Raw genomic sequence first — 17,919 nt, 5'->3', positions numbered from 1 at the left:
GTCGCGCGACCAGGGGTGAGAAGGGTGAGTATGCAATAGATAGGGTGAGAGTTCGGTGAGAACCGGGTGAGGCTGAGGATCAATTGCGCCATCGGTGCATTGACCTCTAGCTAGACTCTCGCGTAAAGTTATTGGATGATACCCCGTGCATTGACCCCTAGCTGAACTCTGGTGCATAATTATTGGATAGTGCCCCTCCTAGTGAGACAGTGACTGACTTTGCGTTACGTATATCAGTCCGTAGAGGGTAATGTCCAGCGGCGCTATAGGTTCTCTGATCCACGAATGAGAAATACCTGATGCTTATTTACAAGCCACTTCCGTATACGATCCACCACAATGAACTCCTATGTACATCGGTCCCCATTGAAGCAATAGATCACAACGCAATCACAAATTATATATTAAAGCCATTATTCAGTGGCCTTAACCTAAGCGATACTCCAACTGCAAACTGATAGGAAACAAAGTTTCCGTTGAGAGTATATTTGGACGAGGAGCGGCGCTAAAAGTGCTTGGATATAAGCCAATCAAGGGGATTGAATTCTTGAATGCTTGAATGCAACCTCACTGCTTTCCAGATAAGCTATTTAGTAGCAGAGCAAATATCCTTGATTAATTGCAACATACGAAATAATTTACTGTATGTACATAGACCAAGGGCTACGTATATATCATAGATAACCGGATAAACAGTTCTTCCTAGGATGTCCTCCTGCACGCTAGCCTTAAACGGGACTAGTGTGTTCCCTGAATGTCACGAACACTCCCCTCCGTTCTGCCCCTGGACTTATCAATCATCCTAGCATTCTACCCTTTGACAATGCCCTCACCATTTTTGGATGTTGATGGTCTCCCAGTCCCTGAAGACCAAATCTTAGGGAATGGCGGCACGGCTCTTGTGATCATTCGAAACGAATTGGCGGTTAAGATGCCACTGCGATACCGATGGACCTCTGAATCGGACTTCAACTCTCACCTATCAGTCATTCGGAAAGAGCAGGAAGTTTACCGCCGTCTACAACATAGCGGGAGGTCTTGCTGCCATATCGTTCACTGTGTCAATATTTATTCGAACCGCACAGAACTTGCCTGGATGAAACATGGCGACTTGCGCTCCTTCCTGACAAAGAATCAACCATCCCGATCGCAGAAATTATCATGGTATCTTGCTATGGCTTCTGGCCTTGCATATATACATAGCCAAAGGGTGCTTGTCGCTGATATTGCGAGTCGAAACTTCCTTGTGGACTCGGATCTTTCTATCAAGTTTTGCGATTTCACAGAGTCTACTCTTTTCCCTATGGATACCGATATGGGTTCGGTTGATGACCTTGGTTACACGGTCGAGCTTGATATTCGTCTTCTAGCTGCTGTCTTTTATGAAGTTGAGACTGGAGAAAAGTGCGAGGTGGTTCTATATAAGGAGGATGACCCTTTAGACGACCGTGCTTGTTGGCCAAAACGGCAGTTTCTTCCATCCACGGAGAGCCTACGAATTGGTCCTATCATTGAATCATGCTGGAAAGGAGAAATTCGTAGCGCTGATGCTTTGGTGCGAGCTCTAACTTTGCTTTATCATAAAACCCCCAAATCACGGCTCGAAGACCAACCTGTTGGTTTCTTGTCGCGCCTATGTACGTTTTCAAATTCTGGACCAACTATGGTGTTTGGGCTACTCGCTACGGCGGCAGTGCTGGTATGGTCAAAGCGGGGGCGCTAGCCTGATAGGTTGAAAAATACATGAATGAGATACAGAATCAATGGGTCATTACTAATTTTGTGATGAGCCTGCATGTGACCAGTTTGGCCCCAATTCAACGTTCTAGACCTAATAGTCCCAACCTTCCCCCGCCCCGCTCTTTTCCCTCTTCAGCTTTTCTCTACAATAGGAGTCAAAATGGGCATTATTGCAACCAGATTAGTGATTGCAGAACTGACGAAAGCATGCAACATCGCGGAAAGTAAGGGTGAAGCATTCATCCATTTCCATAGTCTATCTCAGGTGCGTTATCCTCAAACGATTCGCTATAATACTAAATCCTAGGCTCCAGGAATGCGTCCAAATCATCAAATCGCAAACCAATACCTTAAAGCTACAAACACGAAAGCCCCGACGAATACAGATCAACAATGACTGCGCTATTGGACTCCCATCAGAGGTAAAAGAGGAGTTTGACTGTTGGAAAGCCAACGTCGCCACCTTCTCCTTGCCCGCCAATATTGAAGATCCTCTCGTCGGGAACCAATCTTTGTCTCTTCTAGGGCAAGAGCGCCAACCAGAGCCGATTGTGGCTACCTTTCTTAACTGCCTAAAAGCAGAAAAGTTATGTCATGTCGAAAAAGTCAAACTAGTCATCTACACTGTGATTCTATTTGATATAAGCGAGGAAATCTCTCCAGGCGGTTACATCCAACAAAAAACTATCAACACGATATATGATGGACTTCCTAGAAATTTGAAATTGGATAAAGAGACTGTGCACAGCAAATTAAGGGATTGGATCAAGGCAGGAAAGCAGTTTTCGCGCCTTGCAAGAGAGCTTGGTGGCCGGGGGTCGCTTTTCTTCATAGACCTAAGTCTGACGTGGTTAGTGTCCCAGGATCAACAATGACTTCTAGTTTCTTACTTCAACAGGGCCCTTGGTCAAGCCAATAAAGCGGCAAGAAGAACTAAACTGGTGGCAAGGCTCATCTCACTCGGTATCAAAACAGAGGCGACGAAATTAGGCGCCAACAAGGTCGCGAATGAGATCATTGAATTTCATGTTTCGTCTCTTCTTGAAAGCTTCGATAAATCCGATGATAACGGTCAACATTCAGATTTTGGTATGTCTCTAACTATGGACTAGGGGTTTTATTGAATTGACGAGTGACAGGTGATGTACCATGCGATCTAGACTCGCCCGAAATACTATGTAATAATAGGAGTTCCACCCAGCAAGAGGGGTCGCAGAGGTCCCGAAGTCATAGTGAGCATCAGGATTCACCCGAAGAATGGCCCGAGGCATCGGAAAGTTGCAGGACCGAGGAAGGGTTTGGAGAACGTCTCGGGCAGACATGGGCCCAATCATTGCAGGAGCTGAATGAAGAACCAGTGCACATAGTCGACTACACTTCCTATTCGCAGGCAAACCCTCTTGGGCCATTCCCGTTTTACCAGGACGACTCTGTACGTCCTTTCTATTCACAGAGTGAGGATCAATATTTCCTTCATACAATGCTCGAAGCAAATTCTCAATCACATGGTTTGCGGTGTCCGAATCCACCACATTCCCCACTCCCAGAGGCTTCCGGCTATCAGGAGCAAAATTCACCACCGCATCAAGTATCATATGCGAATCCACACTGCCCGCCGGCCTCTGAACCCCAACCAAGTCCACATCAGGTATCGTGTGGGAATTCAAGCCTCGCACAGCCCTCTGGCTATCAAGGTCAAAATCTACCACCGCACCGGGTATCGTGTGTGAATTCACACCTCCCACAGTCCTCTGGCTATCAACAGCAAAATCCACCGCCGTATCAGCCGTATACAAATTCACACCTTCAACAGAACCCTAGCTATCAACAGCAAAATCTACCAGACCGGCCACTTCAAATCCGGCCCCTAGAAGCCTCTGGCTACCAACAAAAAAAGCCATGCCCATTAAATTACCAGAACACGAATCCACCGCACAGTCCACGCCCATCTACCTATCTACAACGGCAGAATCCAATCGAGCAACTTTCACAGCGCAACTCGACAGACCCATTTTCTTTTCAGAGCGCACGCTCCACATTATCGCGAACAACTCTGGTGGATCCGTGGCCAGAAAGCCAAATTCCATTATCAATTCATGATACACACCAGTCTTACTCTCAAAGCCGCCCCATACAGCATCAGCCAAGAGATCATACACCTACACATTTCAGCCAATATTGTTCCCCCGGCCTGCAATCGCAGAATCACAGTATTGTTACTTGAGCGTGATTGATTTTCTTTTTTTTTTCTTAGTGATGAGATTTGGCGCAAGACAGGAGTGTCAACACAATAATATTTAATGTAACTCGTTGTGGGTGATTTTTTCTTGAAGTGCCATCTAAGATCATATCTTAGTCACAGTCCACTCTCACCTCGTTTAATTCAGCCTGCGCTAATTTGATATATGTTAAATTTCAAGAGAATGAGGACAAATCAGCTTAAAGTGAGAGGTTTCATTCTTCAAGATAGATATATGTAAAGTAAAGGGAAAGAAATGAAGGCGTAAACGTCATTTATGCCTTTGACTTTAGGCACGTCTTTCCAGAACTCTGAACGCAGCAAGCAGGATTGTCTGCTCACTTTCAAGCATCTTGAACTTTCTTGGGTCTTTACAATTTTCATGTAAAGCAGCGTCAATAATTTGACTTTTCGTCATCCAACAATCATCAACCTGATCGTCACTCAGTTTCATCGAAGACGACCCTTCAGGCCCTTTCTCGGTCCATACTCTCATTGGGATTCTGTCATAATTCACGACAAATGTGACAATTCCTCGGATAGTGACAGACTCTCCAGTTCTGTGAAATTCGAAGTAGATAACACAGCTGTCCGCCAATGTCGGCGTATGATCCAGTTTTTCAAACTCTCGTTTAGCAGTACCAAGCAAAGTAATATCCTCTTTGACATATGCTCCACGTGCTCCTTCCCAGTTACCGCCTCCAGAGCCATTCACATGGTCCCGTTGTATATGATAAGAATACATGCTATTCCCATGCTCGGTCATAATTGAAACGCCAGCCATCCAAAGATCGACAAGGCAAAACTGCTCGCGGAGTTGAGAGATAGATTGATCAACCTCTGTGATGCTGACTATATTTGCGAGATTCAACCCTCTGCTATATGCTTCCCGAAGAGATGAGCATAGCATGGACATGATAGAGTTGTAGGAGTTGTAGGAGTTGTAGGAGTTGTAGGAGTTGTAGGAGTTGTAGGAGTTGTAGGAGTTGTAGGAGTTGTAGGAGTTGTAGGAGTTGTAGGAGTTGTAGGAGTTGTAGGAGTTGTAGGAGTTGTAGGAGTTGTAGGAGTTGTAGGAGTTGTAGGAGTTGTAGGAGTTGTAGGAGTTGTAGGAGTTGTAGGAGTTGTAGGAGTTGTAGGAGTTGTAGGAGTTGTAGTTGTAGGAGCGACAGACTTATAAGGGCTGGCTGCGGGTTTATTAAATATTGAAATCATAATAGTACCTCTTCATAATATTCATTTAGGACTTAAATAGGGTGTCCCCTATCATAAGCAATCTAAAGCAAGCGAGTGTCCCAATTAAAAAGAGAAAACCTTAGAAGAATAAAAGTACCTACTAACGTAATAATAATGATCAAATAGCCATGATATTAAATGACGGCCAAGGCCTATGTGTATCCACAGACGATTTTATGCTTTATCTTGAGGAATCTCAGGTAAAATCAGACAATAGCAATAACACAGCCTTGGCCCCTTCTCCTTGTACATGAATGGATGTATCCTTTGGCAGATAGTAATAGTGTTCTGTATCCAACTTTAAATCTCCGATTTCAGCTTCGCCATTTATATAGAGAGGGATCATAATAGTAAATGAATGAGCGATCTTTGTCTTTGTTTCCCCAGGGACTGGATAGAAAACGAATCCGCCTTCCCTCCAATTTTCGATTTGCGCGTTCCGCGAGGAATTAACCTAGTAAGGGCAGGGGTTAGGAACGATTTAGTTGCCAAGCGGGAAAAGACTTGCCATATACTCTGAGAGGGATGCTTTGATAGGTATCGCGCAGGTCTCGGTTGGGAAGAAACGCGAAAACGGTAATCGACTCGGGATCGGGAGATGCTCGACGAATTTGGAGACTTCTGTCCAGGCCTGCGCAGCGCCATTCGTCACAACATTGGATTCGAGAGCTCGGGGTTGAGATTCGGACATTGCATAGATCTTCTGCCGGAATAGAAAGAAGATAGATGGCGTAGTTAGGGGCTTCTCGTTTGTCGGCATAACAGGAGGGAAAGGGCGGGGCAGAATGGCAATATTTGTCATCTCGTGACTAGATTAGGTGGGGCAAGGAATTTCGGGCCGCGTTTTTACAACCCGACGGCACGTGCAAAATGAACATTGATGTTTTAAACATATAAAAAACGACAAAGGTCTCTTAGGTAGTTTTGGTTTTGGATGTAGACTTGTAGTCGAACGGATAATGATATAATATATTCATGGTCATCCAAAATGCAGGCTGGAGATGTAGGAATGGCTTGAACCAATCTAACTCCGTAGATGGAATAAGGTTAATTGTAGCCTCAGACCCTTGCACCACTATTCAGTCATTCTAATTTGAACTGCTAGAAGTGTAGAGTTATCCAAGATCCAATCAAGATATGATTGAGGCTCTTTATTCCAATTGCTCTTCCCCAGCTCCCCTGATAATCCTAAAATGATAACACGCTTAGGCACTCGATTGATGTCCTTTGGTTTTTGTGATTCAGAAGAAAGCTAGGAGGCATTCATTAGCCTCATATTTTCAAAATCTTACCATCACCTGTCCCTATTAGTGTTCCTTACCTATTCTATTTGTGTACTAAATGTGGCCTTTATGGGCGCACAAATGAGTACCACAAATAGATATAACACAATCATAGCCACCATAAACTCATCAAAAGTCACCATTGGTTTGGCGGAAATGGTGGTATTTCTGTGCTGTTACGTTCGAAGTCTCCAGGATCTAAGTATATGTGAAATTATCAGCAATATTATATGGAGATGAGGCTTGTAAAACTCACCGTAATGAACCTCTGGTCTTTTCATCACGGTGATGAGCTTGTTGGAATGATTGGGATTCCGCTTTATTTGAAGCCTTCTAAAAAGTGCGCGTAGCTTAGATAACATAGCTAAGTTATCAACTCGAATGTTTGAGGTGAAAAGTCGTTTGAATGCATAAGAAGAACGAGGTCTCTCGTAGTCTCTCCTAAAGTGTCTAGTTTATACATAAACATTGGCCCTATTACTAAGGCTTCCTAGAATGGTTTGTATACGATTAAAGTGAACTTTCGTCTTCGCCAAAAATTGAATGGAAATTTCAGTGACATGTCAGTGAAATCATCCCTTGATTGACGTCATCATATAGTGGTTTAATCACTGCATAAATAGCCTCACCACAGGCTATAGCTCACTCACGGAATAAGCCCATAAGCATCACCAATTTCTTTTTATTTTTTGCCGATCGGTGGAAATTTCAGTGACATGTCACTGAAAATTTTACTAAATTTAAGTAATCATGCAGGATTCAATTAGTTAGTGCATTAGTTTCCCACCATGATGATGTTATCCAATGGAATAAGCGCACAATAATCACCCATTTTTTTATTTTTGCCGATCGGCGGAAATTTCAGTGACATGTCACTGAAAATTTGACTAAATTTAGATCTTTATGCAGGATTTAATAAGTTAGTGCATTAGCGTCCCACCAGGCTCTTGCCAACCAATAGAATAATATACCACCCCCTCTTTCTAAATTCTCGTACTAGGCGTCGAATTACGGGCCCGATGTTCTAGAGCCAATGTTTTGCATAAGTAGATCTAGGAATGTCGATTTCTCAATACTAGTCCCTAAACACCTTCAGCAGGATAGATAGTCATCACAATACTATAACTTCTGTTTAAACAAGATTTTACCTCATCTCGGTAAGCTTTCCTTCTTATGAATCCTAGAAATTTTCTTACTGATCCATGACGAAGGACAAAAATGTGTTGGGAAGTTCGCAAAACTCCAGCCAGATTTCCAAACTGCACTCAGAAATCGGAGAAGAATTGCATTTTATTTGATCCTACCGAGGATGGCGTGAACTGGTGTGACGAGGCAAAGAAAGCGAACAAGCAATGTCAGACATTGAAGCCAACCAGCCAAGCGAGCTCCACGAAGCGAAATACCAATTGTCCAAAGCATCGCTAAATGAGCAATGAAGGAACCACCGTGTCTCGGCTAAGAGAGCTCTACGAAATGACCTGTCATTCATACTCAGACCTGGCGCTCCGTTTTAGTCATCTCAACTAGGCGTATAACTAATATGATGCCTACTTTGAATCGCCCACAAATATGTTCTGCTGTGCAATACTGGTAATTTGAATAAATACTATCTGTCAGTACTTGAGAGTTTGTGTCTAGATCTGCACATGGACTTTTGAAAGCACTAGCAGACCTGATATTTCCCGAGAACCAAAGGGGGCAGATTCAATATAGAAAGCCGGATCATCAGGAAGTAATTCCATGAATTTTACAAAGCCATATTAGATATTATAGCAGATGGAGTCTCCTAAATCTTCAAGCGCTTCCACCAGGTCTCTTTGTCGAAAACCCGTCGCTTATTGAGCCGAGTCAAAATCCCGACAATATCTGAGTTGGGAGCTCGAAAGAAGATGCCAATTATTAGAGATGTAAAACTACAATACAAGCGGGGAATTCGAGGTCTGTGATCTTCAATTGGGATGTTTTGGATTCTAATCATTATAGTAGAGAACAGTTACGTGTAACTTCCTATGTAAATTAGCCACATAAAGCTCTTACACTCATTTATTGTCCGAATCTCTATTGGCTAGCCCCTCTAGCCGAACGAAAGCTCGCCTCGAGCCAGCATGGTTCCCGCGCGGATTGAAGCGATTGCATGATGTTTGATTTCCAAAAAATCATCGCTTGTGCATAACCGCTGAGTGCTGTCTGTAGAGTTTATATTGGCTCTGCCCATTTTCTGAAAAAGTGCTTAAGGGGCTTATATCGCCTGTAGAAATTCATACAGGATGATGTAAAGCATAGACGGGTATTCTGCGAATTTCTGCGGAGAAAGCGGCCTTGGCTTTCTGTTAGGTCAGGTGACCGCAACAACCATATCCTCTCTCTCTAGATAGACTCAGACTCTCTCTTCTCCATACCACACAATCATATCATTCTGATACGCACGTTACATCTCGCACGTTCGTAGACTTTCAATATGAATGGCGGAAATCAGAGGACAAGTAGAACCTGGGAACGGGCAGGGGTGTCACATAATCATCCATAAATGGTTAGTATAGGTCAGGTTTTGACGTAGCCTGAATCCTAGACACCTGGCCTTGTAGATCAGCATATTTCCCCTGATAATGATTATAATATTAGAAGCCCCAAGTCCTCTTCTCTGACTGTGGTCCACGGGTACTCGATCACATCGGGATTATCAACCAACACTACTATCACTTTTTTCAACAGTCGAACCAGCCGTCCACAACGATGCAACTTACTCAGTATTTATCTGTCCTCAAGGTACGAACACTACAATGATTTCACTTGGTATTTATGCTAAGGGGTCCAGAGCAAACTTCCCTTTCTGGACACAATAGAATCATGCTTCTATGAAAGGGACGAACACTTAACAAGCCCTTCTGATGAGAGGCACTGTCAAAGGGACGGAAATATTGTTGTTGCTCCGCAGTTGGGGGGAAATATGGAATATTCTGCCCCTATGAACGTTCGGGCAGATATACATTCCGGAATACCAGAGGGCGACACTAATAGTAGCCATCGGGAGATTGTCAAAGTTTGGGCCATCAATTACATCTACCCGGAGGGAAAATCAAAGCCAGTCATTGATACCTTATCCGTTGAAGTTAGACAGAAAGGGGCGAAAGGAACGTCGGGGAGAATCTTGAAATATTCTGAAGTGATGTCGACAAGCATGGGAAAGGAGGCAGTGGCTGCGTTTAATCCGAAGCTCCGTTGATATGAGTGAACTGGAAATGCTATTTTAGAGATTCAAGGGGAGGAACAGATGAAGGAGAACCTTAGCAAGAGTCTCTGGACTTAAAATATGTCATGTAGCTATTACCGATCTCGGGAAACCTGGCTTTCTTTTAATTCAATCATGCCGATAGGGGAAGAATCTTAACATGGGACTTGGGCCTCGAACAGTAAATCTATCGGGAATTCTTCAGGTTATATACCCTGCTATGAAGCTATGAAATGAAGCGACATTTGAAAGTCGTAAATTGAGCTTTCCTTTACATTTACTATTCAAAAAGTAGGTGTAACGCATTTCCTTAGAGCTGGATACATAGGGAAAAGAGGATAAGAATGAGATTAACAAATGCTACCTATAGGCTACCACGAATAAGTTAGGGTACGCGGTTTGCACTATACCATTTTAGGAACATAAATTAGCACCCACAGCCTACATCTGATTTTGATTTCTCCTTTCCTCTACATCTTACTATACCAACCTGAAGCATATCGTGTTTTATCAAAATGAATCAACCCTTCCAATCCACATCAATCTACCCTACAAACATGATGAGTAGCCGGTTTTCATTCTCACAGCTACTTCTCATTCTATCTTTCGTTTTTCTTCACTCTTGCGTACAGCCACTGCCAGTCGACCACCATCCGCTCCAAGAAATCGCTGAGCGTAAAGAGGAGGACTGGGAACCTCATATTGGTCCAGATCAATTTTCTCAGACGGCAAATAGCAGTTTGCAAGCGACCAATACGGATGTACACAAAGCATGGGAGATTATCCATCAGTGGATAAATGAAAACAGCCCTTTTCATTTGAAAATTACAGAGGAGCATCTACGAGAGTACCTTTACCGTCTACTCTATCAGGTGGAAAGGGTTTCTACTCAAGGACCATATGCAAAATTCAGGCAAACACCAACAGACCGAGCATCACAGACTGACCTTGGTAGCAGAGTTGATATGATGCTCCTTTGTGCCAGCTTGTCGATCATGTCACCTCTGTGTTCGCAAAAAGGTTTTATTCCACCACTACAATGGGAACCCCAAAATCTATTGCTTGAATGGGAATTCGATAAGCATCTCCTTGAGCTTCTACAAACCTCGCCCTTATTCCCTCACCGCATTCTCACTCACGAGTTAAGAGACGCATTGGATTTGCTAGCGATGACATTCTCTTGCGAAAAAGGTCCTCAACATCGCGAATACAATCCCCAATACTATGGCGACCACAGTCTTCATCACCATCATCTAGTGACTCATCGCAATGATGAACCCCATAGTTGCTTTGATCTCGCCTGTGGGAAGTCATTTGCTACTGTCCAACATCGCAACATTCATGAAGACACCGCCCATCCTGACGACACACTTAAATGCGATGTCGAAAAGTGCAAACGACCTTATGGATTCGCGCACCAGCAGTCTCTAGATCGCCATCTAGCGATGCATCGGAAGGATATGCCTTCTAGATGCTTTTACTGCAACAAATCGTTCCCCAGTATGCGCGCCCGCAATGTGCATCAAGATAGGGTGCATCCAGACACAAATATAGAATGCCCCCACAAAGGCTGCAAGCGTATCTGTGGATTTTCAGACCAAGACTCTCTAGATCGCCATCTAGCGATGCATCCGAAGGATATGCCTGCTGGATGCTCTTACTGCAACAAATCGTTCCCCAATATGCGCGCCCGCAATTGGCATCAAGATACGGTGCATCCAGACACAAATATAGAATGCCCCCACAAAGGCTGCAAGCGTATCTGTGGATTTTCAGACCAAGACTCTCTAGATCGCCATCTAGCGAAGTATCTGAAGGATATGCTTGCTGAAAGCGATGGACCCGCAAACCCGGGGTCTCCAGATCGCCATCAGAGTCAGGTATATAGGGCGCGCAAAACCCATAAATGCTTCAAGTGTGACAGATTATTCAGCACTCAAAGTACTTGCAATTACCATCAAGACACCTTCCATCCAGACGACGAACTCAAATGCGACCGCGAAAACTGCAAACGACGATATGGATTCGCAACCCCAGGGTCGCTACAACGCCATCTATTACACCACAGCAAACAAGGCGAAGACAATGTCAATCAAAAGAGCGTTTATTCAGAAAAAAGGCTAAATTCCGATCGCGAAGGCTCTAAAAGCGATGGACCCGCAAACCCAGGGCTTCCCGATCGCCATCAGAATCAGGCATATAGGGCGCGCAAAACCCATAAATGCTTCAAGTGTGACAGATTATTCAGCACTCAAAGTACTTGCAATGTCCATCAAGACACCTTCCATCCAGACGACGAACTCAAGTGCGACCGCGAAAACTGCAAACGACGATATGGATTCGCAACCCCAGGGTCGCTACAACGCCATCTATTACACCACAGCAAACAAGGCGAAGACAATGTCAATCAAAAGAGCGTTTATTCAGAAAAAAGGCTAAAATCTCACCATGAAGGCTCTGAAAGCGATGGATCCGCAAACCCAGGGCTTCCCGATCGCCATCAGAATCAGGCATATAGGGCGCGCAAAACTCATAAATGTTTCAAGTGTGACAGATTATTCAGCACTCAAAGAACTTGCAATTACCATCAAGACACCTTCCATCCAGACGACGAACTCAAATGCGACCGCGAAAACTGCAAACGGCGATATGGATACGCAACCCCAGGGTCGCTACAACGCCATCTATTACGCCACAGCAAACAAGGCGAAGACAATATCAATCAAAAGAGCGTTTATTCAAAAAAAAGGCTAAATTCCGACCGCGAAGGCTCTGAAAGCGATGGACCCGCAAACCTAGGGTCTCCAGATCGCCATCAGAGTCAGGCATATAGGGCGCGCAAAACCCATAAATGCTTCAAGTGTGACAGATTATTCAGCACTCAAAGTACTTGCAATTACCATCAAGACACCTTCCATCCAGACGACGAACTCAAGTGCGACCGCGAAAACTGCAAACGACGATATGGATTCGCAACCCCAGGGTCGCTACAACGCCATCTATTACACCACAGCAAACAAGGAGAAGACAATGTCAATCAAAAGAGCGTTTATTCAGAAAAAAGGCTAAAATCTCACCATGAAGGCTCTGAAAGCGATGGATCCGCAAACCCAGGGCTTCCCGATCGCCATCAGAATCAGGCATATAGGGCGCGCAAAACCCATAAATGCTTCAAGTGTGACAGATTATTCAGCACTCAAAGTACTTGCAATGTCCATCAAGACACCTTCCATCCAGACGATAAACTCAAATGCGACCGCGAAAACTGCAAACGACGAGGATTCGCAACCCCGAGGTCGCTACGACGCCATCTATTGAACCATGGCAGAGGTCATCAATCAAGTATAAACCGCGAGTCCTTCATTTTTATAAGCGAATACGACACCCATCAAGATAGCGTCCATCCAGCCCAAAGGCTAATGGCCAACCAAGACGGCAGCCAAAATTATACGGACCAAGGGTCTCATGAACACTGGATGTATTTGATAGGACAGAATCAATCTTTCGAGCCCGATCTAACCCCTAGTGGCCACGCAATCAGCTCTGAGTCTCTGCCCAAGCGTCCGCAAGAAGTGCCCCTTGAAGACGATCCACAAATCGTACCTAGAGAGGAGATACTTCAGGAGGTGAAAAGAAGCTCTCGGCAGGGCCTAAGTATAAAGGACCTGCTATGCAATTAACCTTCTTGGGTTTTACTAAACATATACCGCGTCGGAATATTTCAATACTGTACACCTTTAGAGGACACACTTCATAAATCTAGGTTTATCTACTGAACAAATAATAATCATGAGTATACCTTATGGACAATCATAGATTTCCTGTTGCCAAAATCTCCTCATTTCAAGTATTCATGACATTCAAATGACATTCAATATGGGCTTTACGCAGCGCCACAATCAGCAAAGAGAGTGGGATATCGTGCTTTATCGCGCTCGGATCGGTAGCGATCGCATTTCGTAACAAGGGCCAGGTTTTCCTTCTGTAGGTCTGTAAAGCTTTGCTTAAAGCAGTAAAAATCGTATTGCTGCATAGACAAGAGTTTTTGAAGCTCATTTTCCTTGCGCCTGTGGCGGTGAATACTGGATTGTAGTTCGCGTAGACGTTTTTTAAGTAGTCTTATTTCATGCTCGGTGTTCTCCATATCCGCAGATTGCTTTTGGTGCTTAGAGCTTGGAGATTCATGTGGCTTTGTGTCGTCAAATTGATGCTGCTTCGTATTGACTTCTCCTGAGGGATGCGGGAAAGAAACATAAGAGTTCATAGTGGAATTGTGTATCTTCGCTTCTGAAAGCGTCAGATAATAATCAATGATATGATAATTATTCTCCTGTCTGACTTTCAAGTATTTAAATAAACTCCTATCATGTATTACCCTTTACCACCCGCCTCACTGTTTACTATGTCGCAGACCCATCTTTTACAAATATGTTTGTTTTACTATACTTTCTTATAGTAGTATGATTGGCCGCTAGGTTTCCCCACCGCTCCCGGCCCAGCCCTGTGCAGCTCTGAACAGTTCCCACTTAGAGGTACGATGTCGTTTTAGACATTTTATTAGAACGGATCTAGGGGGCTAGAAGTCCAAGGATAAACCCCAGAAATTGAGATCATGTGACTTTACGAAGAGGGGAACTTTGAATGATATTTAAACTCGGGGTTGTAACCGGCGGGCAACATAAACATTAGAAATAATGATTTTACTTCTCAAGTCGCTTTTAAAACCTTGAATATTTACATATTAGGCATGTAGATGAGCTCAAAATTCTTATCTATCAGCTTTGGATGCCTTTAAGGGGGAGAATGGCATATTTAATGTTATTGCTAATCAGAGGCTACATTAATATACATAACACCTATAGCAATATGCTCTATGGTTTTGTAGAGGTTTCAAGAGAATCCAATATATTCGGTAAAGTCAACAAAATCAAACACCAACAACAAAAACAGCAGTAGCAAATAGCATCAATGATTCGTCTAAGGCCTGCTTCAGACAATATACTTGAACTGTAACAGTCATTCCATGATTGTTCTTTCCAAGGACTTTCTCGCGTTGACATTGTTGCATTTGAGAATCAGCGAGAGGTAGAGATGTTTGAGACCAGCTCAAAATAGGTCAAATGATCGTTTGCCTAAATATACTTCCTAAGCTGTGCGTTCGCGTCTATCACGGCGTTTAGGAGGCGATCTCGAGCTTTCCATTTTCAATCGCCGAAGCTCCCGTTCAAGCTGATTTATCTTGACCGTGGAGCTTATCTCCTTCTCGGGAGGTGTTTTTCGTCTCGTTGTCGAGTAATGAGTTGGCTCGCTGCGGTGTCGTCTTCTGCGGGTATTGTATGACTGAATAGAGGTGTCACTTTCATCACTATCTTCAGAAGAAAAGAAGCGGCTTCTGGTAGACGGTTTGACCCGACGGGGGTATCGAGTAGGCTCACTGCGATATCTTCTGTCGGCCCGTCGCGGTCGAATGTAATCGCTCTCTTCATCTTCATCATCGTAATCGTAATCTTCATCGAATACTTCTAACCCATGCTTTTCGCGGTAACGAATCTCGAGCTCTTCAGCCTTTTGATAAATTACTCTATCACCGTCCAGGGCTGAGCCTGTTGTGATACGACGGATGAATGATCGCCCTTCTAGGGTACAACGGCCGTCCTTCCATTCCACTAGAACCCGCGTTTGTGGAAAGATTGCACCTTTCGTTGGCTGAAGTAAGTTGAGAGGGTTTATGCCTTCTTCATCATCATCTTCAATTTTCCAGCCGATAGCAATTATATCTTTCACGTTCTTCCGTGTATACTTCCAAAATTCCTCAACAAGGCCATCCTTTATCACAGTAAATTTAGCGGTACCGCGAGTTTTTGTTAAAACACGCTCTACCTTTCCCGGATTGTAACTTTCGTGTGAGCCAGATCGAATGCGAAAGATTGGGGCAGACTTATCCCCATATCGCACGAAGATCTGAGAGCCAGTCCCTTTAGGCCACCAGTATAAGACTCTGGCTGTGGTTAGTCGACGCTGCTTCTTTATGGTTCTCTCCTCCAAAGCATCAAGTCCTATAGGCTCGCTACGATCGGCTTCAGATTCAGACTCAGAACCGGGTTCCCCACTGGACTCTTCACTGGATAAGACTTTATTTGCCGGATCAGGTTGGCTAGCACCGTCAGAAGTGGATGTGATATCTTCTTCTCCAGTCCTAGGATTCGGGGTTCCAATTTGTCCCTCGGCCCACGCTTCACTAATGTTCCAGGCCTGGGGAAGATAGTGTCTCTTATTAAACTGATTGAGAAGATCCCGAGTCTTATTAAAAGCGGCCCAAGATTCTTCTGCGTTTGTTGTATTGGCCGCTGTTTGCTGCCAGGCCTCGCACAGAGCATTGTAAGACGTTTCGGGGATAGTACCGGCATCCAAGTTGACAACATTGTTTTGCTGATTAGCCCCCGGATCTTCTGGTTCAGTCGCCGAAAGAAGTTTTGACATTCTTCGTATCCAGGGGGTTGGGCTGTAAAGAACTCTTCGACCATTCTTTCTGACCACTTCGATGTCTCGCTTTTGATGGTATCTTTAACCCAACCAGTTAGCGGGGCTGGCCTGTCTTCTATAACAGGTTCTTCAGAGACATCGCCTAGCATATCCAGATCTGATTCCTCATTTGAATCGTGGTCACTCGCGTTTGGAGCAAAGTCTCCTGCGCGAGTTGGGCTTCTAGCGAATCTCGTCTTTTGATCTATTGTCTTGTCCTTTCTCCTCAAGTTTTGTGATCTTGAGGATTCAGCCTGGGGAGATTCCGAGCGATTTTTTGGATATTCCAATTTCTCATCACGGTCTATGGTCTTGCCCTTGAGCTTCGGAGCTTGTTGAAAGGATTCAGCTTCGGATCCCGAACCACCATCCATAGATGCAGGGGTTTGTAGTTCGCGCGCATTTCTCTCCGCCTTCCTTTTCTGTTTGGACTTTTTAGACATATTTGATTGGTATCTGCGATTGAATGCGCTGGAGTTTGATTGTTTTGATTGCTGGATATGCTTGCCAAAAGTATTGGAGCTGTGATGGCATTTAAGCAGACCTCTTGGCTGTCTTTATATACACATGCCACAGAGAATTCAGATATGGTGTTCTAGGCTAGCATTTATCCACGGGTACTGCAGCACTAAAAACGATGCTGTAGGTTTGAGTCCGAAACGATGCTTTAGGTCTGAAACGATGCTGCACCTCTGAAGAAGTTTGGCCGAACTTTACATATCCTGCCGCAAAATTCGTCCGTACGCGGTACTCATAGCCGACGATATTTACAAAGATTTTACTTTCAGCTACATCTGTACATACTCATAGTTGATCCGGAGAGGATGTTGTAGACAACCGATGTTTCGAGGCATAGATTTTTATTTTGTGGAAAGCTTCAAACATAGAAGTATCAGATTCTTTTATGATCGATTTTCTTTTCATCGTTAGTATAGCTCTTATACACACGAGTGAGCGGATGGTACATGAGGGTGTATTATAGTTCCTAATTTATAGAAGCCTGGGGCATGGAAATTCATGAAGATTATGCTATTCAAATATACCTTACTATAACTATCTCTATACCGTCACCACAACTATACTAGTGTAAGTAATCATAGATGGGGTTGTAGTCAAGGGTATGCCTGTAGATTCCGCCCTGGGAGATGTTTTAGATGCAGGCGGCATCGACGTGTATGTAGGCGCCACCTCGGGGTTGTCGCTACCTAAGTGGGCTGAACACGTCCTTGTTTCCAAGACGCTATTAACCGTATTGGACGCTAGGCTGCTTGTAGACATGAGTAGCTGTGCGTTTTTAGACACAGTTCTTTCCTTTATCGGTGAATTTTCCGTAGACTGGCTGCTCTCAAGTCCTGTGTATCTTGACATAGCGGCCGGTGTAGTGAAACCTTTCTTGCTTGTAGTTGAATAAGTAGAGTAAGAAGTAGGTCCTTGTTCCGTAGATACTATAATGTCAAGATCAAAGCAAGATGTGTATATCTTGAACCGTTAGTAATGTGCTTCAAATTTGCGCATATGACTCACTACCCATTTCCCTCCACTTAGCATCGTGGTGTTCCACATCCAATATAAAGCATAAAGTCCACTTGTCTTAAATTCTTCCGGTACTTTGAAGCTAGATCGTCCTTCAGATAGTGCTGTTTTATAGCTACACCTTTGAAGCTCTGGAATCA

The 17,919-nt window shown here is 44.1% G+C and overlaps 4 protein-coding genes across 4 annotated transcripts; 1 reads left to right on the top strand and 3 right to left on the bottom strand.

Moving 5' to 3' along the window:
• Nucleotides 1–823: 823 nt before the first annotated feature.
• N7484_007034 (uncharacterized protein) lies at nt 824–1,723 on the top strand (the record flags this gene model as incomplete). The annotated part of the gene is made up of 1 exon (XM_057117421.1): nt 824–1,723. One exon carries the CDS (start codon nt 824–826, stop codon nt 1,721–1,723), a length of 900 nt encoding a protein of 299 aa, XP_056970456.1.
• Nucleotides 1,724–4,268: 2,545 nt separating this feature from the next.
• Nucleotides 4,269–6,014, bottom strand: N7484_007033 (uncharacterized protein; the record flags this gene model as incomplete). The annotated part of the gene is made up of 2 exons (XM_057117420.1): nt 4,269–5,149; nt 5,798–6,014. 2 exons carry the CDS (start codon nt 6,012–6,014, stop codon nt 4,269–4,271), a joined length of 1,098 nt encoding a protein of 365 aa, XP_056970455.1.
• Nucleotides 6,015–13,607: 7,593 nt separating this feature from the next.
• On the bottom strand, nt 13,608–13,988 carry N7484_007032 (uncharacterized protein; the record flags this gene model as incomplete). Its single annotated transcript, XM_057117419.1, has 1 exon — nt 13,608–13,988. One exon carries the CDS (start codon nt 13,986–13,988, stop codon nt 13,608–13,610), a length of 381 nt encoding a protein of 126 aa, XP_056970454.1.
• Nucleotides 13,989–14,869: 881 nt separating this feature from the next.
• Nucleotides 14,870–16,204, bottom strand: N7484_007031 (uncharacterized protein; the record flags this gene model as incomplete). Its single annotated transcript, XM_057117418.1, has 1 exon — nt 14,870–16,204. The coding sequence occupies one exon, from the start codon at nt 16,202–16,204 to the stop codon at nt 14,870–14,872; it is 1,335 nt and encodes a 444-aa protein (XP_056970453.1).
• Between the last annotated feature and the right edge of the window lie 1,715 nt (nt 16,205–17,919).

This window comes from Penicillium longicatenatum (genome assembly GCF_028827895.1).
Source record: "Penicillium longicatenatum strain IBT 33135 chromosome Unknown contig_4_segment0_segment0, whole genome shotgun sequence".
NCBI lineage: Eukaryota > Fungi > Ascomycota > Eurotiomycetes > Eurotiales > Aspergillaceae > Penicillium > Penicillium longicatenatum.
The sequence above is the reverse complement of the archived record's forward strand: the minus strand, read 5'-3'. Positions and strand labels throughout refer to the sequence as shown.